The sequence below is a fragment of the Corvus cornix genome, chromosome 15, assembly GCF_000738735.6.
Source record: "Corvus cornix cornix isolate S_Up_H32 chromosome 15, ASM73873v5, whole genome shotgun sequence".
Taxonomy (NCBI): domain Eukaryota; kingdom Metazoa; phylum Chordata; class Aves; order Passeriformes; family Corvidae; genus Corvus; species Corvus cornix.
The window spans coordinates 3,055,796-3,081,169 of NC_046345.1; the positions used below are offsets into that span (position 1 = coordinate 3,055,796).

The 25,374-nt window shown below is 46.3% G+C and overlaps 1 protein-coding gene across 7 annotated transcripts in view; it reads right to left on the reverse strand.

Annotated features, from left to right (window-relative positions):
• KDM2B (lysine demethylase 2B) overlaps positions 1-25,374 on the reverse strand; it is a 108,029-nt gene that overhangs the window by 11,237 nt on the left and 71,418 nt on the right. For all 7 annotated transcript variants that reach the window (XM_039561010.1, XM_039561006.1, XM_039561008.1 and 4 more), the window contains 2 exons: positions 5,505-5,729; positions 2,094-2,237 (listed from right to left, as the gene is read on the reverse strand). In XM_039561010.1, coding sequence (XP_039416944.1) covers positions 2,094-2,237; positions 5,505-5,729 — 369 coding nt within the window. The remainder of the gene's footprint in view (positions 1-2,093; positions 2,238-5,504; positions 5,730-25,374) is intronic.

The following is a 25,374-nucleotide window of genomic DNA, read 5'->3' on the forward strand; positions in this document are numbered from 1 at the left end:
AACTCCTCAGAGAGGTCCTCTGACACTGCTGTTTCAAGGAGAAAACCCCCTAGAACATGTACAGCCTAATCAGGGAGCTGGAAGAAGATGGTGTCCAAACCACCACCAACCTCCCCTGGAGAACAAATCACCCTCTGCATGTGCCAAACTACTCCACAATCTCTGGGAGATGCATTTGGAGGGAATTCACTCCACATGGGAATAAGCCAGGAAAGGACATTTGCCCTTCACTGATCCAGTTTATTCCAGTCTCCCCCAACAGTACATTTGCCAGACATTTAGCTGGAGATGACCAGCAGTTCACATGGTGCTATTTCCCAAGTGGGACAGGAAGGGACTTTCCCTCGTGGGCAGCGGAAGCAGCTGCCCTGGGGCTGGGGCTGCATCAAAGGCTATTTATGGGCTCCATCCTCAGGGCTCAAGTGCTACAGCAACATGTAAATGTGGCAAGAGATTTGTGTCTTACAGGAAATCATGGAACCTGGGAATAAAGAGCAAGGAAGGATCCAAGGAAGAGGCTCCATTTTCCTTCTGCTGTTCCCCTGAGTAGTCTCATCTCACCTTCCAAGACGATTCTGAAATCCTACCAGTGCTTTTTTGCCTCAGGAAATAAACACCACCAGTTACCCACCATTTCAGTTCAGCAGAAGCACTGAGAAATCAAAATACAAGGCACACAGTAAATATTCCAGTGCTTAATTGTCAGGAACACCCAAAGCAATGCTGCTCCTAGTTACCAAAAGAGCACTCAGAACACCACGCATGTGTAAGAGAGCAAACAGCACTTGCCTGACTTCACAGATCTGACCCACATCCTGTACAACTAGTCCCAAATGTAGTATGGGGAGAGGAAACCATACCTGAGCTGCCACTAGACAATAACTGTCCTCTGAACTCAGCCCTGAGGTGCCATGGACATTGCAAAGGCAGAGATGGGGGAGAACAGGGCACTTCCAGCAAGGGTTGGAATAGCAAAGCAGCCAGAATTAAGGTACCTCTTAAAACGAGCAGCTCCTTCCTCTGCTTCATCAGCCCCCAAAGTTTTGTTTTAAGCAGAGCCAAACAAGCAAAGCTCCCTTTCAGAGCCCATCTGTGGCAGGAACTGAGCACCAGCTCCATGAATCAGGGAAAGGCACAGCTCTGGTTTGCCAGCTCCCCGCGTTCTGCTCTAATAAATGACAGCACAGAGCTTGGTGCAGCACCACGTACAGCTCAGGAGAAATGGAAGGCCAGGAGAGCTGCACCCCGGGCCTGCATTAGGAATACACATACCTCTCCTCCCAGGCATCCCAGAAGGGCCCAAACGCTGCTTTCTGGGGCATGGTGTGTCAGAATGCATTTGCTTTGGCACATCACTTTAACCATAAACAAATCAGCAACAGGAAATGGCTGATCAGCTGAAAGAAACCAGCTCTGGAGAAAGGCAGCTTCTAAATGCTAATGCGCAAAGATATGCCCAAAATGACACTTTTGTTACCAGCAAAGAATACAGCTGCTCACAGGACTCAAGTCAGCCAAGGGTGAGCACTCCTGCAGCCTGACACTCGCTCAGGCTGCTCTCCAGAGCTGCACTCCTCCTGCTCCAGCATTTGCTCCTGACATCTTTAGAGCCAGCTGCCACCCTAAGGCACATCTGTGCCTGGACCTACATGAGCAGCCAATCGCTCACCTGTACTTTGTGGCACTCAGCAAGAAGCTGCTGACGTGGATTTGGGAATATCTCACGCTGAAGTACAGGCAGATTGCTCCGCCTTCCCCATCCCAACTGAAACACCTCACTTCCTTAAACAGGGGGCAAAAAGAAAGAAACGAAACAAACCCATAAGGTCTTTGCATGCACACACGCTCAGGGGATGTCCAAAGCCAGGTCTCTGCTCCCAGGGAATGCTTTTTACACCAAGGACCCTGCCTGCTGGTCAGGGCTGTGCGTGCCACAAATCTCACCCTGCTCCTCACACCAGCTCTCTGCTCGCTTACTGATCTGTCCAAAAATGAAAACCTGAAAGCCTCCCAATTTCTGTGCACGACTTTTACATTAAGGTGATAACTAATTCAGCTTTTGTTTCCAACGTGTATCACATCCTTGTACTCACCTTAAGGCATCCTGGGTGTATGATTTCATTACAAATGGAGCATTCCATTAGCATGAGATTAAACTTGCTCTCCTCCTCTTCCACAGTGTCCTCTTTCCCAGCTTCTCCGCACACCAGACACACAGCAGTATGAGGCAGCACCGGCTGTTTAAGCATCAGAAAGAACTGATCAAGACATGGCAGACACAGAAACACAAGAGCTCAATGTGCATTTACAGTATCCTCATTCCAAAGAGGAGATAAACAGGGATTAATTGTGCAAACTGACATGAAGGCAAAAAAACCCCTGTTAACAAATTTGGGCTGGGTACCAAACCAAGCTCCACAGGACACACTTTACCAAAGTGTCCTCCCTGTAGCAAAACAGATTCAGGGAGCATTCCTGGGATGGATGAAAATGCAATTTTGGTGGGCTCCTTGAATCTGTGAGCTGACAGAGACACTGGCATGCAAGTCATTTCACCAGTGTACAATGGGAGGGGATAGAAGCAACCTAGAACATCACTATTCACATCCATTAGGCTTCACAATCCAAGTCGCAATTTGGCAGCTCCCCTATTTTACAGGCAGGGCAGACAGATGTTAGGGGACCTGATCCAGGTCTCACAGCAAGCCCACAACAGAACCAAGAACAGACCTTCTCCTGACTGGCAGTCCATTATCCAAGGCCCTGCTCCCAACCTGAGCACTGCAAAAAGCTCTGCTCACTTAGAAAGAGGATTCTCTCCTGCATGTGTCACAAGTGAGATCACACAGATTTTTTTCTGTCTTTCACTGAGGCAGAAAGGGAACTGCAGTATCTCACATACCTGTCACCCATGTCAAAGCACTGAATGCCACTCTAATTAAAAAGCCACCTTTTTGCTAATGATTAACAAAATTCCGGTTTGCAGCAGTAAGGTATAAACCTCACTACAAAAAAGAAAAGGAAGATCCTAAGCTGGCCACAAAGGGAAGTGCAATCGATTAGGCTGCAAGCCCTTAACTATTACACAGCCAGAGGCAGAGATATGGCTTTTCACAGCAAGGATCTCTTGTGGATGGGGTGAATAATCCCTAAGTGGATACCTGCACTGCAACCCAAACTTCAGCAGCAATGGTGCATCCTTCAGCAAGATTCAGGCAGGAGGAAGCCCAGCTGCAGTGAGCCATTAGAGCACAGAGCATTTTGCAAACAGCAGTACAATTTTTCTTGCTGGAAGCAAGGGTGCCCAGGCAACCTCCTCTGTGCCACAACTGGCTCTGTCCCACTGAGGGGCTGGAGCAGCAGCTGTGCTGTCACAACGTGTCCTCCAAGCCCCACACTCCCCTCAGACCTGTTCCATGCAACAGTGTCCCAGGCACTCCTGCTTTCCCTCCTGATGGAAGTGCAGAGGAGGTTCCTGCTCTCTGAACAGCAGTACCATCGGCTCTCTGAAGGTTTCTGAGCTTAATGAAAGTCTGTGTCTAGTTAATACTGTCCATGTTATTAACCAGGGCAAGCACAATCCCAGAACTGTAGGAATCATTACTTCCAGACAGCTTCGGCATTTTGCAGGGTTTTTTTGGCTGAAAGCTGGTGGATAGGTAGCACAATATTATTACTACTGAATTGTTACAGAACAAGAGCAAAGCCAACAGGATTGCTTACAGAAATGTAAAGCACCTTGAAAGTTACAACACTTCAACTCCTTAATTTTCTGTGCCTTTGCTGCTCTAAGAGTTTGTAATAATTCTCCTGATACTTGCACCAACACAAAAAGTGCAGAAAAGTCACTGTCAGTGCATATGAAGGCAGGACAAGTAATCAGAGTCCCCTGGCTACCTCTGTCCTAACTGGAAGTAAAACTCTAGGCAACAAGAAGAAAAATACATCTTCATTGGAAGAAAGAGGATGACTACACTCAGCTAGAAGAGAATCCAGATCATCTCCAAAAGGCTCAGTCTTTTGGTAACTTATGTTATCAAGAGTGAAACAGCTTAGTATGAAAGTTTCCTTCATCAGTAAGGATGAGAAAGCACACTGCAGCCTTAATTTAGTCCTTCCACTAAAAAGGCAGCATGATTTCACTATTTCTTGCCCCTGGAGAATAATAAATTCTTCATCCATGCTGTTCAATTCGTGCCACACTCCAGGAAATCAAGTGTTCAAAGAAAAGACACTTGAGCTGCAAAAGCACTCTGCAGAAAGGTGGATATTCCATGTACTTTACTGAAAGATCCAGCAGCGCTGAACCCAATCCTCTATGTCAGGAACAGTGCAGAGCTTGGAACAGGACATGGAGTGAGCTACCAGGAGCAACTACAGAAAATCTTAAGTGCTTATCAGTTTTTTTATCAGCGTCAGGTGAAGTCATTTAATGCCTCCACTTCAGCCGTCTCCTAAGAATTAAAAGAAAACCCCCCCAAATACTAAGTGAAGGGTACTGTAATGAGAGAAATCAGTATAGATAGGGTGATATTTCAGTTATGAATAAACAACATTCCTTTCCTTAAAAAAACAACAACAAAAGCAAACCAAACCCATAACAACAGCATAAACAAGACCTTCCAAAGAATTAAGATAAAAGCTAAAGCTGATTTTTAGCCTTGAACAGAGTCACAGCAGACACAAGACCTGGGAAGAAGCTCCACAAGTCAGCACGGCAGCAACGGATTCAAAAGCTGCTTGAACAACTTAATAGAAGATTAATCTGTCAATATTTGTTAAATAGAAAGCTATCGCTTGTGACTTGAGAAGCTCCTAAGTAATGTATCACAGGAGCCCAGGAAACCAACTGCCTGCTTGCCCTGTTCCAAAGCTCTTTCCCTGACAGCCATTTCCAGTCCCTGAGGAAGACAAGACTCTGGATTGATGGCGCTCTGTCTCATTCAGATCAGACCCTCTGTTCTATGCCTAAGTAACAGCAAACAAATTGAAATTCAGATCTCAAGGAGCCTGGGGCTGGGGTCACCAACACCAAAATCTTGGAGGCTGCCAGTCAAGGACTTCGCACATCTTAATTTATGTGGGTAAGACGGCAAAGATGATTGCAGGGCAGCTTTTCTCAGGAAATTCCAACATTCAAACCAAACACACCTCTTCGCCCTTTAAATCAGAGCTTCCCACTCTTTCCCCTTTTCCCCCAAATCCCAGAGTTTGAGGGTGATTTGAGTGCTGATTTTTGATGTAATGACAATCTCCACTTCTATACTGCTGAGAAGGGAAGCTGGGCTGCTAAGTTTTAGTGGCATTCTGGCTTAAGATTTGGGGAGGACGAGAAGTACTGAGAAAGAAGGGATCTGAGCTGAGAGGGCAGAGATTACACACTTTTGTCCGATGCACTTTAGAGACTACTCAGAGCAGGGCTCCCAATCCCACACCTGCTCACCCAGGAGACACAGCGAGAGGAAAGGGCTCTGCAGACGAGCTGCAGGCCCAGGCACACTTACAGCGATGCACTGCCTCATGATGCAGGACTGCTTCATCCTGCCGGGCCCCCCGAACTTCTTCATGTCCTTGCAGAAGTGGCACTCGCCGCACTCTGTCCGCAGACACGCCTCGCACTTGCGGCATCGCGTCCTCCGCCGCCGGGCGCCCGCCGTGCTCCGGTTGGCCGCGAGCTTCACCGCAGAGGCAGCACCCAGCTTCCCCTTGGGCCGCCCGACTGCCCTGTTCTGGAAGAGACACACACACACAGGGTCAGCTGCATACCCCACCTCCCTGCTGAGCTGTGTGGAAAACTGAGCGGTGTTATTGGAATTATGCACACACGAGTAACACTCAGCAGATACGTATGATCACTCGTAGACATAAAGGAGTTCCATCGCCTTTCCAAGAAAGGATGTGCTGTAAAAAGGCACAGAAGCCAGGACATAAATGAGATCCCAAAATCAGAGGAAGCCCATTTCAACAGGAGGGCAGGGAGAAGCACAGCTCAACACAGGACCAAGTCCCAAGTGAGGCTTGGGTCAAGAGATGATCTGTGCCAGTGCTGAGCTCTGGGCTAGAGACCTCTTCGTTCTGTGCTCAGATTAAGCGAGAAGGACTTCCTCTGCTGAATCCAAGGAGCAGCAAAAGTAATTTGGTGGTTAGGTACAGCAGAGAAGCACTCAGCAACAGCTCAAGCCCCCAGTAATCTCCCTAAGAAACCAGGAGAGTATGAACTACTGCCAAGTGGTAAAGTAGGAAATAAAACACAAATGCTACAAAACCCTTCCAATGTAGCTCCCCTCCTATCCAATACTATCAAGTGCTCAAAAATAGAACACCAACTGATGATGTGCAAAGGCTAAAAAGAGCATCCCAGGTCTAGATTTCAATGACCTTTAAGACAGAAACTAAAGGAGCATGAAAAGATTTGAAATGATTATGTTAACTGCAACATATTCACTCTGGACATCCAAATTCCATGTTCTCATCAGAAATTCCCTGTTATACACAAGAACTTACAGCTCAAGCCAAACATCACTAAATACCATGTAATTGTATGGGGCTAATTATGCAAGAACTGGCTTGGCTCATACTGACCCCTGACAGCTTTCTCCATAAAGATGATAATAACAGGACTGCAAAGCTCATCTGGTTTAGCATTTATACAACTCTTCCATTTTCTGCACATCTCAGCATATGACCAACAGACCACCCAGTTTCACTTTCTGTTCCTGTTGAATTCTGGGCAATAATCAAGACGGGGGCAGTTTGGCTGTAGGGAGCCATGCAGAAATTCCACCAGTTTTTAAAAGAAAAGATGTGGAAACATTCCACTTGGTCGTACAAAAGCTTCCCTGAGTGCCCTGCTGTACAACCCTGAAGAGAAGCCACACTGCAGTGTATTTGATCTTCCTCCCAGCTGACTTAGCAAAGCTCCAGTGACTTTCTCTAAGCTGCAGAGAAGTGCTGATATTTTAACAGCCTCCATCCCCGGAATCTCAGTGCTGGGAGAGCAAAGAAGTAAGGAGCTAGACCCCTTAAACTTTCTCTCCTACAGACTATCATTACTAAGGTGGGAGAAAACACTACTTAGTCCATGAGGTTGTGCAGATTTCTGCTAGTCTTTAATTCCACTCCTCCAGAACAGATTTTGTTCCGCGTGCAGGATGAATCTCACCGTGGTGCGTGAACACGGACGAGCACAGCTTCCTTCCCATCAGCAACCGCAGCAGCCGCCTGGATTTCAGATCAATGTCAGACACTCTAAAGAATAAATATTTACCTTCTAGACCAACTTTCCAGCCTCTCAAGGATAAAGTCGGCTCTGGCAGGACTGGCTTAGAGGCAACCTAGATAAGAGATAATTTTCTTCCTCAGCATGAATCACTCCTCCATTCTATTAGAGTCTCCTTCAGCTAGGAAGGGAGGCGAGACACGAATGAAGGGCTGGATATCAGCGGGAACAAGTTAAACCAAAACATGCACAACAACCTTGGCAGCTCCCCTTGGACAACAGCACATGGAAGATTCTGTGTGAGCACCTGACTCTTTCCTACTGGGATGCAACATGATAAAGTTTGAGGCAAACAACAGCTATGACACCATCACAATGCTGTTTTTAAATGCTTTCAAGGAAAAATCGAACTCTGTACTTTTCCAGCTGAAAGACAACTCCTGCTCCTGCCACAGTAATACGAGCCAAGTCCTAATTCTGAGGACAACAGTTTAAATGCCAGGACACTGCAAAGACACAAGTGATAAAAAGGCATCACTTGAACACAGAATTTGAGAATCCTAAAAAACCCCACAAAAGCAGGAAGGTGAAAAGTACAAGAACAAGCCTGAAGTCAGACCACACCACACAACTCAGATTTCCTTCCAGACACCACCAGCACACAGCAGAGGTGCAGACCTCCATCTCACTGTATGGAACATTTCTTGCCTACCCAAAGCTCTTCACTGCTCATTAGCAAATTGTTCGAGCTGGGTTTGTACTAATTTACCAACCAACCAATCCTCAATCCAAGCCACGTTTTCACTCCAGGATGTCGCAGCCAGCAAGGCTGGAGAGGCCTTGCAGGAATTCCCACTCGTATCTAATTTCAAGGGGCTCCAAAAGTGGTCGCTTAAAAACCTCCACAGAAGAAAATCTGGCCTATGGGTTCCTCCCAGAAAGGGGCTGGGATTCAAGGGGGTAGAAGGAGCCTCCAACATGGCTTGGGGTTTATTTAGCATGTGGCAGACAGCCAGATAAATTCCAGGTCGATGTTAGTGAGGAGATGCTGCAGGATTTCCAGCTCAAACTGCAGTTTTACAACGTACCAGCCCTGGTAATGAGACTGGGTAAAATCTCCTCCACAGCTCCTGTCCCCATCTCTGTACTGCAATTTGCCACCCTCCCAGCACAACTCCATGGATTTGTCTTGCAAATAATGAGCACATGATAGGGGATGGCAGCACTCCTTATCCTGGGCTTACCATGGTGGCCAGCAAACAGCAGCTCTGCAGCCTGAGGCTCAGGGCTGGGTGTCATACCACGCCCTACACCAGGTTCTAGGCCAACACAATCTCACTCCTGTGTAGGGGACCCCACCATCTGCTTTCCCAAGGAGATGCAACCCTCAAGCACAGTCTGGGCCTGCTGACTCTGTAGCCCCCCACAGCCATCTCTGAGAACTGCCAAGGAAACAAAGATTGTACCAAACTTGAAGACTTTTTTTTCCCCCTTAAACCTTACAACAGAAGCCAGGGAGCTGAGACAGATCCTGCCTGAAATACCACCACCAGCCACCCGCTACATCCTCCAACATTTCCACAAAAACTGTGCTCATAACTTCTATGGCCACAGCAAGTCTTCAAAAGAGAGGCAGGGGGATGCTGAAGTGGCGAAAGCCCCTCTGCCAAGCTCTCAACAAAGGCAGTGCAAGCAGCTGCTGAAACATATTAGGATTAATATCTTAAACCCCTGTCTCTATTACACTGAAACCTAGAAAGCTGGTGGACTTGCACTGCCTTCTAGACATGTGAATAGGACATCCTGCTGGGTTTTTTTTCTTTTGTGGCATTTTTTTTTGGTGCTCTCCAAATCACTGCTATGACACACAAAGGTAACTTGCTCCTATTTCTGAAGCAGACACAGCACCTGGGCACTGGGGGTACACTTGGGCCATCACATGTAATATCCTATGCACTACAAAACCATTTACTAGTCGTGAAGCTGGGCTCACCCTCCCACACCACAGTGCTTAAACATGCCCACTCCTCCAACAGGAAGGGGGACAAACTTGCAAAGTGATTTTCTGAAGTGTTGGCCTCCTACAGACCCCACCAAATTCAACATGCTCCCTTAGGACAGCAATTAGGGCACCAGGTGGGGTGGTCACCAGCAATTAAGAGTCTCCCAACAAGGCTGTGCCGATCTGGGAATAAGCCCAGGTACAACACTCACAATTCTAAACCAACCCTAGGAAATGAGCTACCTGGAAGCCTCTGCTCAGAACATGAGTTTATCCTGGTTATGGACAAACATTTGGCTGCTGGGAAGTTTCCACTGCCACCTTACAGGTACCTCAGCACACTTTCACACGTTCCAGCCCTGCTCAGCTGTCACTGAAAAACCACCAACCAGGGTCAGAAGGACCAGAGGCACTAAGGAAGGGCCTCTGCCCTGAGCACAATCCTTACTGCAACAGCAACAAAACCCTGATGTTTATAGCAACGAATTTCTAGCCTTCGAAATTACAAAGAATAACTCACAAGACCTCAGGCAAACAAAAAATACTATGAACATCAAGCTTTGGAGAAAACACTTCAAGAGCTATCAGCCATTGAATGCATCATTAAATAGGTGTTGATGTTCCCCAGCTGCTGTCCCAACACCAACTGGGATCTGCTGGAGATGTCACCAGGCAACTTCACAAACTCCTCCACCCTGCAGAGGAAGATCAGCTGACCCTGTGACCGAGTCCAGAAGGAAGGAGGTCCCAGTTCTCAAAGCAAGGCTGACTAAGTCTGCAGCCTAGAAACAAGCTCTTCTGCAAGTGGCCTTTACCTGGGCATGGCTCTTATTCCACCACTCAGCTTCAGTGACCTGCTTAAACTGCTGCCAGCAGCACCAAACCATTATTTCAGACTCAACATCTCCAAAAAAAACCCGGAGACAAGTGGGGCTGTTCTGAAGAGCTTCTCAGGTGGGCAGCTCAGCGAGACCCTGAAGCACTTCAACCACGTACAGTCTGAACAGCTCATGTAGTATCCACTGTGTAAATCTGCCCTAGACAAGATCTTTTACGTGTGGAGTGTTCATTGCTTCAAGGTGCTGTGCCACACAAATATATCCCCTGCATTTGAAAGACATGGGTGATTTCCTTCTGTAACACATGGACAAATTCTGATTATTCTCATTTACTGTAGTTTGACCAGCCCCCAAAGATGAGGACCCAGGACTTGCTGGGTGCCAGTCCTGAGCTTAGAGCTTTATGTGGCACTGCATCCCAATGAAATTGTTTTAACAGAATTAGGATAGCCAAATCTAATTACCACGTGTTTCTTTGTAAGAGCTGATAAATAAACACTAAGGGAAAATAATTTTTTACAAAAGCCACATGCATTAACCCACAACTCACAACTGCTGTCACATAAAACACCACCCTAAATGGGCTGGGTCACAGGCAACACTGGGCTCTGCAGACACCCACGGGATGGCACAGCAAAGGCTTCTGGTCGGTTGTCTTTGCCCTTTCCCATCACATCAGAGGTGCATTTTTTCCATCCAAACAGGGTCCAAGTTCTGGAGGACAAGGCTCCTACTTGCTGCCTAGGGCAATGAGCAGCACTATCCTCTCCAGCTCCAGTGCCCCATCCCTCTCCCAGTCTCCTTAGGCAGGGAGCTCTGGCATTCCTGCTAGAAACGCACTCAAACTGACAATTCCCAGCAGTGGTGCAGACCAAGTAACTCTACCTTAACCCCAAAATACGGGGACTGGCCTTGGCTGCCTGGCAAGGTTGGCCTGTTACACACACACTGCCAGGCACTACACAATCACAGAATTTTTAAAGTTGGAAAGACCTCAAAGATCATCGAGTCCAACCATTAACACAGCACTGCCATGTTCACCACTAAGCCATGTCCCCAAGCTCCACATCCACATGTATTTTTACCACTTCCCTGAGGAGCCTGGTGTCTTGGGGTGACACCTGGGAATAATCACTACCAAGTCAACAGTTCTTCCGTATTAAACCCTTATGTCTGTTTAGCAATTAACAGAAACCCTTGTCAAAGGAAGAACTTAGAGGAAGAAGGAAGGACAGGATGATGTAACTGCAGGAATGCAGTGGGGCCAAGGAAGAAGCTAGAGTAAGAGAGCAAAAAAAACACACCGATGACAATAACATCCTTAAAAGTTGTATTAACTGAAGAGCACATGCCAACACCACGGATCATGTCTGACTAAAGCATATCTGCCCGAAAATCTGCAATGTAAACTCCAGGAGGGCTGTTTTCCTCACAGTGAGTGTTTACAGTTATATCACCCTCCTTCAGAATATGCTCCTGCTGGGGTGGAGGTGTCCTCCAAGTCCACGGTCCCTCATTAAACAAGCAGCACTGGAGGGAAAGAGAAGGCACTGGAACTTTCAATCCCAGCCATCCCCAATCAGCATTAATCCTCTCCAGATGTTCACTGCCACCATCTCCTCCAGCTCATACCTACAAAATCCTCTTCTACCAAAACCAGAGTAGCTCCTAGTGACCCTTCCAGGTGACCACACAGAGCTCTACTACTGAATCAGACTAATTTCCCACAAGAAAACAGAAAGAAAATAAAAAAGTTTATACTTGCAGGTTCATCTGGGTGTTAATGATACTCCAGCAGCTTTTCTGCCAACATAGCAATGTTGTTTAGGGTGTGATTAACTGGCCAATGCCAGTGCCCCTGTTTATTTTCCTCTGGTGGTGAGGAGGCAGAAGTTAGGCCTGGAGGACGGAATAAGATATATTGGCAAAAATATGCTTTGGGAGATAAGCTGCATTAAAAGTAGGAGCTCTTAAAGACACCAGTAAGTTACACAGACTTGGGGCACAATGCAGCTTTTTTTACTGCTGCTTCAGTACAAATCCCCCTGCCCCAGCCAGGGGCAGTTTCCTCTCTTTACACACAGTGAAATGCCACAGTCAGAAATCAAATTTCTTCACAGCAGGAGCAACACAGCGACCTGGTGGGCTGGGGCAGGTGCTGCCCACCCCACAGCCCAGGACACAGCCCCAGCACCCACACACTTCCAAGCCCCCAGCACTGCTGGTAACTACCACAAGTGCAGTAAATCCTGTGTGCTCTGTGCTGCAAGACCCTGCAGTCTTTCTGCCTTCTTAGTTTAGACACAGACCAGGGAAAGAGGAAAGAAAGTCAGCATAAAAAGTGACAAAATCTGCAGCTTCTACTCAAGCATTGAAATTGTGCTGTTCAACTACACCTTCAGAAGTGAAGCCTTTCACCTGTTACATACAAGGGCTGTTGCAGCAGAAAAAGCAACATAATATTGATTTGACACGTCCTGTGTAGAAAAACAGGGTAAGCAGACATTAAAGCAAGCCTGTATGAAAATACAGCTGGAGCTACATGAGGTGTTTTACCACTGGAACAGTTCTGAACAGAAAAGAAAACATTCCACAGGTCTTTGGTACATAGGTCACTGCGTTATAGTTTAGGATCAGACCAAAACTCTTAAGAAACTCCAAAAGAAAGATTTCCCCTTGCTTGCAGTAATTTTCGTTTTAAACTTCTAAGATACAAAAATGCTATGAAAGCCTCAGGTTTTAGAAGAGTTGAAGAATCCCAGAACATAACCAACTTTCCAGATTCATCCAGCAAGAACCAGCACCTCCAAGTAGCAATTTCACAGCTGGTACAATACAGCTGAGACCAATCTGCTCTCCCAACCATTAGCTCTTTTTAAAAAGTGGGCAGTGATTGCACCAAGACACAGACACAAATGGAAAAGGCCTGGCGTGAGAATAAATTTAAGAAGAGGACTGGGACATTTTAACTACTTTGTCTGGGAGCATAGCAGTGAACTGAGCAGCAGCACAGGCCTGCACATTCACACAATCCTCAGAAGTAGGTAAAGGCTTAATAAAGTTACTCATCTAAACCTCATCTTAGGTTCTTGGACTGACACTACACCAGGCCAGTGCAGCACACTGTCTCCCCCAAGGTTTCTGCATCAGATCTGCCATCCCTGGGGAGCACCCAAGGCACACCACCACCCCAAACTCTTTTTTGGCCCTGTTTTCTATATGCAATTCTGAAGCAAAACAAGGTAAAGTTGTTCAAAACAAGATGGGTTTTGGAGGATAGACTCAACACCTGGCCTGCGTAGAAACTTGTCTCTAAAAGCAAAATATTAGGCTATTTTAAAGAGTGAAACACCTCGAGTTATGAACAAAACTATCAAGTTTATGTTTAAATTGCATACACATGTTTAATACTATTCCTGGTGCATTTTTAATTGCTTAGGCAGTTCTTAGAGAGTAAAATATGCAATCTAGAACATATGTTCTGGATTATTTTTCACAGATTACTTCATAAATTCAAAAAGTTTATTCTCCTTCCCCCACAGGGGAAAAAAAAAAAAAAAAAAGCCTTCAGAGAATAAACCCTGCAAGTATTAATAAAAGTTCTCTTTTCATTTCGGCGCACATCCTTCTCTTTCTTCTACATCCCTCGTCCCTGGGAATGGAAAGGAGGCTTTAGCTATAAATCAAACCAAGACAAGGTAGCCAGGCTCAGCATCAGACTCTCCCCCAAGTCCCGCAGCCCTCTCAGCTATTTGAGGAATCTTAATAGAAAAAAAAATAACAATTCTGCCGCGGACAGGGCAGCCCCGAGAGGCAACAACCACCCGCTCGCGGCGCGTTCGGGGCCCTGGGAGGTGCCGAACTCGCGGTGCCCGGGCGCCCGCGGCGGGCGAGGCCGAGCGCCCCGGGGCCGGCCCCGCGGAGGCTCCGCGGCCCCGCCCGGCGCGGCCCCTCGGCGGGCGGCGCTGCCCGGGGCCGCTCCCGACCCCACATTGTTCCCGTCCCCGCGGCCGGCGCGGCGCTGCCCGGCCCGGCCTCCTCCCCTCCCTTCCCGCTGCAAACTTCGCCGCCCGCCCCGGACCTGCTCCGGCCCCAGCTCGGGCCCCGGCCCCGGCTCGGGCTCCGGCTCCGACTCGTAGTCCTCCTCGTCGGCGCTCGCAGACATGGCCATGGCTCATGGTGGGCCCAGGCGGAGCCGAGCTGACATGGCTGGAGCGGCGCTGCTGGCGGAGCCCCGCTCCCCGCACACACACACACACATGCAGGAGGAGGAGGAGGAGGAAGGGGGGCCGTGCATATTCATGCCAGGCAGCCAGGAAGGGGCTGGCCCTGCCGGCACGGCCAATCGCGGGCCGCTTCCACACCGCCGGCCCTGCGGGGACAGCGGGCACCGCGCGGCCGGGGCACCGCGGCCGCCCCCCGCACACGGCGCGGCTGGGGACGGGGGACTCGGCCGCCCGGCCGGCAATTAGCCCCCCGCCGGTAATGAGCCCCGCGATGTGCCGAGGGCCGGCGGGGGCGGGCCGAGGCTCGGGTGTGCCGAGCGGCGCTGGCGGGGAGGATGCGCGGCCGCCCGCGGGGCGCTCGGCGCTGCTCGGGCTGCTCAGACAAAGGAGACGCGCACAGACACACACACACCCTGCACCGCGCTACCTGCCCGCTCCACTCCCGCTGCGCGGGCGGGCCGGCAGCGGGGAACCTCCATCCCTCGGGAGGAGGAAGGCACCGAGCAAACTTCGAGATTGCAAGCGGCAGAACCAGCGCTGGGCTAAGACGAGGCGACCCGGCTTGTGGAGCTGCTCGCAGCTGGTCTCACGCTGCTTGCTCCCTGTGCAGGCACCCGCTCTTTTACTTGCTCCCAAGGAACCATTTCTAGCCCTACTGTGACCATCCTGACCCGCTGCTGGGGTTTCACAATGAAATACTCTCCCCGCAGTGTGACATGTTACACACTGATCAGCTGGGGGACCTGTTCTGGATCCAAAGGTCCCAGGGCCAGCACCTCAACACGGACACTGCCTTCGCCCTCCAGAGCCTGCAGCTGAGGGTCACAGGCCTGTATTTGAGTGCCGGAGATTTAAATTTCCCATTGGATTTATGGGCCTGCTTTCAGGGGAAATCCCGATTCCACTCAAGTTGTTAGGATTTTGCCTCCGGCTCCTACGCCCACAACACAGAATTAAACATGAGATTAAATATTTGCATGTGCTGAGCAACCAAGAAGCCATAAAGAAGCACATCTAATGGTCCTTCCATCAGGATTTTTGCCAAACTAGTTTCAGCTCAGTTCCCTGGTCTGAATTACCACATGGCACAACCACTTTGGGTAGTTCAGAAGAGGCAGCAACAGGCAGGAGCTGGCACGGGAGCAAGGAGCAACACAGCCCTTGTGACACCAGGATCCACACTTGGTCCCTCAAGTTTAAGTAACAAAACACAGTCAAACTTTAAACACATATTTACAGGCAACTGCTGATAAAGCCACGTGAATTGTGTAATTATGCCCCTTCCTTATTTTCAATACATTAAATATCCATTGTTTGTTGTACTCCTGTCCTCTTGCCAACTCAAACTTAAATGATGGGTAGGTGATGGTGTTCTCCCCATCCTGCTCATCCACCATGCCTGGAGCAAAAAGCATTTACTCACAACACATGATGGGGCTCCCCAGAAGGCAATGGGATGTGCTCAGCCTGTCTCCTCAGGTTTCTCTCTTCCCCCATTGTGTTCCTACACAACCGGAGCAGGAGCAGACGAAAGCTGAGGCACGAAAGGCATGTGCCTAAGGCCTTGGCTTTCAGAATCACAAGGTAATATCAGAATCCAGTGTTTTCTGGAGGAGAGAGGAAGGGGGGGATGCATCTCATGACAGCCCTACAGTGGAGAGTTTCAAACTACGAGCAAGAACGTGGCTACAGCCGTGTTTGTGGTGCCATAACACACTTGGCCTGCAGCAGCAGCAGCAGCAGGACAGGTGACATCCGGAAGGAAGAAGCCTGGTCCCACACCTGCCCACAGGCAGACCAAGTCTCCACTAGCCCAATTCCCTGCGAGGCTCCGTGTAACCTGGCTCACACTTGTTTGTCCCTCCAGCCTTTTGGCTCCGTAATCCAGACGAGAGAAAAAAATAACTTGTGACATCCCCCCAAGGACAATCCACCAGTCACACCACGGCAAAATGTCATTCACAGCAAATTAAATCATGATAGAGATCATCCTACTCCTCTCAATCTGCAACGCATTCCAGCACTCCTGATGTTGGCACTGGCCTCTCTGGGCTGCAGCAGGCTCCTTCCCAATGTAACCCACACCACCCTCACCCCACAGCCAGCCCTGCCACCTGAGAGTGTGGCCACGCTGCCCTTGCAACAGCACCACAAGTGACAAATGAGCTCTAATTACAGAGTCTGAGTTAGGAGGGAAATCTCACACATGCCAAGATCTTGGAATGGTTTCCCAACACTAGGTAAACTTTGCCGAGGTGGTGTTTAAAAAACCGGGATAGGGTATGATATAAAATAGCAAATTGGGAATCAGCAAGGGGGAAACAACACAATAAAATAATTTTTTGTGATTATAATTGCTCTCAAAAAACCTCATCCTGTACAAGAGCAGCTAACCATTCAAAGGAATATTTAATACACAGAAGGAACTATTAAGAGAGCATTTTCCAGCTCAATTCTTTCAGCTTGTCTACGCTAGAGAACACTAAATTACAACAAATAGTGAGCAACCCTTGTGTGAACACCGTCTAGTTGCCCAGCCTGGTGGAGTTTACAACAGTTTAGAACACAAAATAAGCAGCAGTGACCCCAGTCCTGCCTGCAGTGGCAGAACTGTGTCCATACTTCAACTTAGTGTGATACAGTTCAGTAATAAATAACATCCTTAATTACGCTGCTGAATGAGCCGTAGTGAAAACTGCATGAAAACAGACAGCACCTTCTATTTTGAACTGTTGCTTTGATTGCACCTCACCTGAAGTCATATATAAGTCTCATCAATATCATAATCTTCTCCACAGAAACCAATTATGTTGTCACAAACTGAGACAATAACCTCAAGCGAAGAATAAACAGCAGGAGCAGATGAGTGCCAGAGAACCAGATTTTATTCTCATGCAAATATCCTTAAGTAGTAAAACCAAGATGGGGGAGGACGACTACAACCCCTGTGCTGTACTCACTCACTCCTGAGCATCTCCTGTACCAACAGATTGCAGCTGCTGCTGCCAGCGCTGAACAGGATCCGTGTTTTCCTATGACACACTAGAGTTTATGATGCTCAATATGAAGTGAAATAAAGTTTTTTATGTGGCACAAACACACCTTTGATTTAACCTTCCCTCGAAACTTTTTATGCACCTTTACAGAGTATTACATTTAGCTGGTATTAGGAAAAAATAGTTACACAGAAACAACTGGACACACAACCTCAAGCTGGTTGATATGCAAGTCCTTGAAAAAAGATGTTGTGATGTGAGCTGCTGCTGCTTTCTGCAGGCCAGCACATATGTTTTTGAAAAGGAAACCCACTGAGATGTTTATGAATCACAATTATTGACCTGTATCAGAATAAGAGAGTTACCTAGTAGCTTTCTAAGGTTCATTGTTTTGGTGTAAGTGTCCATTCACATGAAATATGATCTTAACTGTTGGGCCTGGGCAAATTTCATGACACTTTTCTCAAGAGTTTGAGAAATATTTCAGTTGTATTCTCAGCACCAGCAGTGACAGTCTGACAGCCTAAATACCCACAATCTTACTACTTCATTTCTACTTTATCTGAACTATGACATAAGAGTTGTCATCAGATACACTGAGTATCTGTCACAATCTTTTCAATAAACAGTCTGATTGATCAACCTTAGATCAAATAAAGTAACACAAGATGAAATAATATTGACTGCTCCCTCCATGCAATGCTACTGATCATACTTCCCTAACCAGTGTCCAGCACTGTTCCAGGAGAACCAAAGGCAGCAAGGGCTGTATAAACACCTCCTGAAGGAGGACAACCTTGGGCTACTGCGGCAGAGGAGCAGCACCCAAACAAGCAAGAGCCCAGACAGAACATGCTGACAGTAACTCACTCACTCATAAGCCTTAAAATCCAAACAACTCTCCCCAAACCCCAACACCCTGTCATGTTAAAAAAGTAATAAATAAGACTGCAGAGTGGTGAAACATGGACTTCATCTATCACACAAGACAGACTCTTCTCTGCAGGAAGAGCCATGACATGACTGGGACTATGCACTGGGAAATTAGGGAAATCCTGCCATGCTTCCTTCTACCACAGAACTGGTGGTAGAAGGAAGAAACTGTGTGTTTCCACAGCACAGTCTGTGTCTCCAAGAGCCATGTTCTGTCAGTAAACGCAAAAACTAGTGAAGGAAGTTCCTAAGAAGATAAGCAGTGACTGCCATGCTGTGGAGGAACATGCAAATAGATGTGGCTGATAGAGTGGATTAACCGGAATAGGAAACCTGCTTTCCTGCAAGAGGCTCAATGTGCTCTGACACACAGCACAGAATGCTGGGAGACAGTCAGCTGTGTCCAACGTGTGGGCAGCAGCCTGAAAATCCAGAGACCAAACCCAAACACATGGTAAGCAAAGGAAATGCTGAAGTGCAGTTTGCCTATGAGGGCTCATTGCTCATTGTTGTCAACTAGAAACTTGACTTGGATTTGTGGGGAAGCATCCAGGACTAACAACTAAACTACACTAGGCTAAGACTCACAGCTGCTTTGCTTTTATTGGAATTTACCCATATATTTTGTTATATTTGTTATTTTCAGAAAGGAGAGCACTGCTGTCCCTCTTCTATCTGGTCCACTAGTGCCTGCAGGAAAGTCGTGAAGTTGAAACAAGCCCTCATTTATATTCTCAGCAGACTTTAATTTCAGTGTGCTGTGGAACTAAGAGGAAGCCATCTTCTTGGGGACAGAACATACAATTCAATTTTGTTCTGAAAAGTGCACGCAGGATTAATGTCCATAATTGCACGGCCTGTACTGTGGAATGACAAACGCCTTTCCCGCCGCTCTGCCAATGTGCTTCGATCCAGAAACAAAACTATTAACTTTCAGATACCTAACTCAAAGCATGGATTGTTTTGATGTCGGGGTGCTGGAGAGCACAAGGATGCTGGAATTCTTAAACCAGGTTCAAACTTAGCATTTGGTCTGGTTTTGTTGGCCAGCTCAGCAATGAATGTAGGCCAAGCTCCTGATGATAAAATCTAAGATCTGTCAACTCATTTCACATACATTATCTAAGGAAAAGGTCTTAAGACTACAGCAGTTTTCATCAGCACTTTTACTGTTATGAAATAAAGAGAAAGCTTCTGTCTTGAAAAATGGCAGTCAAGGCGTAGTTGGGAAAAATTCGTATTACTGAATATTCGTGTCTATGGTAGAAGAATGACAATGGGGAGGAATACATAAATCTTCTCGTGTGATACCTGGAGCACAACAGTTGGAAAACAGAGATGTCTCTTCATTTTTTTCCCAATCCATTTAGATTTCTAGTCAGAGTCAAAATAGCTCTAATTTACCTGTTTGATGTATTAATCACATAAAGGCATTGGTCAGATTTCAAAGCAAGTGGCTGAGTGTTGATAAGAAGTGAAAATATTAAGTCAAAGATGGAAGATTAAGAAGGTGCTCATTCAAGTCCTTGCTATTTATAATTACTCCCTGAAGGGACACAATATTTCAAGTACAGCCTCTTGAGGTGAGAAATAATCTGTCAAGTCACCAGGCAAAGGTTTTAGAAAAATACTGAAGCAAAAAGCAGTGAAGCTCTTTCGTAGAGTCACGGAGTGGGTTGGGTTGGAAGGGACCTTCAAGACCATGTAGTTCCAGCCTCCCATGGCATGTTACATATGATACACGTACACCAAACCCTGGGACTCCTCGGGTCTCCACCGAGCTTCTGCACAAATGAATTTGTCTGGAGGACTAATGTGTGTAAGAGACTGAAACAGTGCTCAGAAAAATAAACAGGTCAGGCAAGGAGCTGCCTTCCTGGGCAGCACTGCCCCGGGAAAGCAGAGGCTTGACAGGAACTCCCAGTAGCTTCAACAGCTTTTACTCCTTTGCACAGTACCCCAAGAAGCCTTTGGTTCTGGTGCATCAGGTTTTTTTCCTGCCTCCAAGTGTACTTAGAAGGGGAAGGCCTTGGTTTCGTATGTGTACAGCTACTGTGGGAAGTCCCCTAAAAAACAATATCCCCCAAACCTCAACTATGTGGTTTTGTGTCTTAATAAATTTGTCAGGAGCCAGAACTGGGGTATTTTTCTTGAATGCATTTCAGCTCTCTCCTACCACATGGCATCTACTATCATACAGTGTAAAAGAACACAAATTATTCAAAATTATTTAAATCACTGATTCCAATCACAATTTAAATCAGTAAAGAGAAAAACAAATTTAAATTGATTTAAATCCTCATTTTCTTTTGTACTTGTGTTATTTTCTGGGAGAAAAGTAATTATTAGCATCTGATAACTATGAAGAAATGCCTGATTTGCAGTAGATTATGAACTTTATAATCAGGACTTTTTATCAACAAAAAGGATTCACAATACACACATATTTGTATATGCAAATCTCCTTGCAGACTACTGGCATTTAAAATTGTTGTTGACACCAAACAGAGTTCAGGCTCTGCTGTGTGGGATCACTTCAAACACCTTTAAGCTGGTGCCTGGCAAGAATGAAATGTGACAGTTTAAATCTCCTTTTTGCTCCTGCGCCACTTGGAATGACTGATGGAAAACTTATTTGAATCTCAAGCAGAAAAATACACCATACAACAACTCACCCAGAATCTCAACCAGAAAATAGATCATACAACAATTTACACAGGATTATTTTGCTGTCTTATCTACCTTTTTTTATCCTTCCCAGAATTTTTCTAACACTAGATAGACTCAATTTTCACTTTAATTCTTAAGTGCTTGTTTTTAATTGTCAGTATGTGCTTTCTAATACATTTGTATTCCCACAGGAAGCACCCTGAGTAGATCTCCAAGGACTGGCCTGTCTTAGGGAATCTGGCAGAGTTTTCCCACTGCTGCTACATGGAATGTTGCTTTCCTGGTGGTAGCCCCCGGGCAGGCTCCTGAAGCTGATGCTGGTTTGATGTTGTGCCATTTCTACGTGCTCAGATCTGTTTCAGACACACCACTCTGGTTAAAACACTGATTGCTGTAACGAGTCCCTCACTGCTCCTGCTTCTCTGGGTGGAGCTGGCCCAGCGATAGCTATGGCAGGAATTCTTCGTAAGCAAGCAAGTAAAAACTGGAAGCACTTATTCAAAGGTTTTCAGGAATGTTCTTTGTCCACCTCACACCTCTCCCCCTGAACTGAAAGAAAATCTGATGTAAAACAATGCTCAACACTTCTGAAAAATCACATTGGTTTCAAGTTAATCAAAACACTCCATTTAATGCTTTACCCCCTAATTTTTGCTTACAATTGAATTTATTGTGTCCACTGATTCTTAGTCCATTTACTTACTATTTCTTAGGTTTGATCCAATGCATAATGTCACATAAAACTGGATCCATAAATAAAGGAGCTATGTTACTAAAAACTAGTGGATTTTCTTCTCTTCCCAGCACTTTTAAGGTGAAACACCAAAAAGAAGGGAAAAGGTACTGTGCAGGAAATGGCAGCAGACACATGAAAGTACATAGGGACATCGATAGGGTCCAGATCTGGAGATGGTGGCTAATCCCACTGCCTTTTATTCTTTAAAATACAGGTTCATTCTAAAAATCTACCACCCTTTTCACAACAGCTGTCTACTGTTCTTCTTGTGTGCTCTTTGGTTCAGACTGTGAACAATGATCAGAAATCTTATTTCCAGCCTAAATCTATTTATAGTATGTTTATAGTCACTTCATCTCATGCCAACATTGTCCATTAGCTTAAATAACTCTTTTCTGCCCCGATGATTATACTCCCTGAAGTCCTTACACAACAATCATCTCCCCTTCAACTCTGCTGGGCCATGCTGAACCATCTGTCCTGCCAGTCCCTTCTCTCAAACATCACATCTTGAATATATGTGATACATTCACCCTCACCTCAAAACTACCTATAATGAAACTAGAATAAAAAAAAAATGCTCAAATATATGTTTTTTGTACCAGAAAAGGCTGAACTGACTTGTGATTTTCAACTTCAAAATAGGGAAAAAAATACTGAAAGTAATGGGGACGTAAGAAAATCCTTGACAGCAGAGATGAACAGAGACCTCATTCAAATTTCCCAGAATGCACCATACAGAGGGCATGAAGTGTATTTATGATATTAAAGGACAGATCTGGAACAACATAAGGAAGTACTTATCTACACAGAGCTTTATTAAACCGCAGGGGACACTGGCACAGGATGCTGAGGAGATCAAAAAGATCAACAGGTTCCACAAATTATTAGGTAAATTCACAGAGGGGAAAAAACTTCTACCAGGGGGACACTAAGCAGAAAAGATGAAGATATAATCTTCCATCTTAACGGGGAAGATAAGCAGAGGGAATCTCTGTATTTCTGCTTTGTTCCTATGACTCCTTTAATGGCGGTGATGGCACCACCAGGAACAGGACAGTGCTACAAGGACTGTGTGCTGGTGGAACATGACTTTCCTCAGCCACAGGAATCAGCCTTTTGCTCTGCCTCTCACAGATTAGTTCATATGAGTTAATCCTTCTTTTTCAGATCCATGGATGTATCTGTAGAATTCTGCAAAAGTAAAAATAATGGGGTACAAACTGAACTGCTGTAGGACAGAACTCACTAATGACAGAAATGAGATGCTGCCATCCCAGAAGGTTTCTTTCAATGCGATGCCCACCCATGACCATCCCAACCCAAAACAGCAACAGCAAAAAAACCAGCCTGAGGGAGGCCTTTCTTATTTTTTTCAATGATCACTTTTTCTTCCTGGTTCTCATGCCCTGGTACAGAGCTATGAACATTATTTGCATTGCCAATTGCAGGGAAACTTGTGTCTAAAAAACCCAGTAATCCAATCAAAGTTTCAGTTTGTGGCCTTTAGTAATTAATAGTATTCCTTTAAATAAGAACATTACCATTTCCTTATTATACTTCTCAGCTATCTTCTTTTAAAATCAACAGGTAAAAATTACATGGAGAAAGAACATGAACAGGCATCAGAGAAACAGCCACATATTGCAGCACTGTTAACCAGCTACTGAAAATTACAGCTCCATCTCCTGCTCACAGCCAGACCTAAATATATTTGGACACTCGCTCTCATTGCAAATGCAGTGGCTTTAGTTTTGTGCCAGGTAAGAGAGATGAGAATCCAGCTCCCAGTCTGCATTTCTAACTCTTCACAGAACAGGAGAGTCCAAACATATTTTAGTTCTTTATAGCTGCTCTTCATAGACAACTAAAGATCTTTATCACGATAAAAACAGAAGGCACTGCCACAGAGTGTAATTGCACGCTGCTGGAGTTGACTGTTTTCTTCCAGAAATAGGAAATGGTTCAAAAAATGTGGTTTCTGCTTGAGCCATATTCTGAGTTCCTTAAATAAAATACTATCCCTAATTCCTGTGCAGATAAATGGGAACTCTGGTACTGTAGGGGTGAGCAACTCATGGGAATGGGTTTCAAGACTGGGCTTGGAAGTCACCAGCTTCCTGCACCAGTGACCAGCCATGAGTTGCTGCAGTGGAAAATCAGGTATAGGCCCTGCTCTCTGTTCACACCACCCAAAAGTTCATGTCCCAGGGATGGGGTAGAAGTTAGTTGGGATGATTTCTTGCTTCTCTTTAGTTGCTTAAGAACCCAGCATTTGAAGGCACGCCTATGGAGCTCTCCCCTTTGGACAGCATTGCATAGCGGGATTCGGTCAAAGGGTGCACTTGATGATCCTGGAGGTCTTTGCCAACCTTAATGATCCATGATTGCGACCCCCCAGACAACACTGAGCCCTGCACCAAGTGAGGAGAGGCCACTGCTGCACAGCCCCCGGCACAGGAAGGGGATGGGGGCTGCACATTCACAGCTGCATCCGCGCCAGCAGCCAGTGGGAAACGTCCTGCCTGAAGGTACATGAACTGTCAGTCAGCCATCAGGACAAGCAGGTTTCAAATATCCACTCAGTCCCACATTCCTGATTCCTTCCACAGGCCTAAATTAGGATTGTTGTAAATATCCTAAGACCCCTGGCACTGGACTGTTTTCTCTTACTTTACAGCTAGAAGAAAAAGACAGATTCTTGCTTCTTCTGAAATAGAGTTACCAAAGGGGAAAAAATAAAAAGGTGCCTAAAGGAGAGTAATTATTGTGCTAAATAATTACCAGTAAATTATAAGAAGTACAAGCGACTCAAAATAGCTCCATAAAGATGAGTAAATATGATCTGAAGAGGTGCCTATGAATCACACTTCATCTCTCTTATTACCACAAAATAATAATGGTTCGTACATTTTACTACAAAACTTTCTGCTGAACATGCCAGATATCTTTATAAACATTAATTTCACCTCCCAGCCTCCCAGATGGGAAGCCCCATCTCCCCCTGGAAAAGCTCAGGGAGCAGGAATGTGCCATTCACCTCACACGACACAAGGTGCTGCAGCAGAGCTGGGAACAGGCACAGACCCCGGCCTCCCATTTTGTGCACTAACCACAAGATCATCAAATGTCACCCAGCTATTCCATCTCCTCACTAAACCATTGCTGATTATTACTTCTGTTTCTTTTCCCAGCGAGTCATTTTCTTCGTCAGGGAACTGCAGTGTGCCTGGCAGCCCCAAATGCCTTTGGAAAAGGTGGACAGAGCGATGCAGAACTGCGGGGCCACGACACAGGGATGGGTCTTCCCTGTACTTGGTTAAATGTCCTCCCCATTACACCTCATCCTCTGTCAAGTGGGATTTGAGGTGAATGAACACATTTCTTCCCTAAACCCCAGCACAGGCTTCAAGCAGCCATTCTGCAGCTCTGTGCACACTGCTCACGTCACACTCACAACACGTAAAAGAAACTGACTCCGTCTTAAAGGGAAATATTATTTGCTGCTTCAAAAATCATTCAGGTTATCAAAGGCATGTTCTTTCAAAGGCAAGTCAATGTAACCAAGCTCGCCCTTCCCCAGCTTGGGTTACTTACACAGACACTCCCTGTCCCTATTCCAAGGATCTCTGACTTCAGTCAGAGTTCTCTCCCTCTGCTCTTTGCTTTTCCCACTCCATCCCTTTTCAGTACTTGCTTCTCTCCTAATCCTGCTCTCTCGCCATTTCTAGTCTCCTCCCCTCCTTTCTTTAC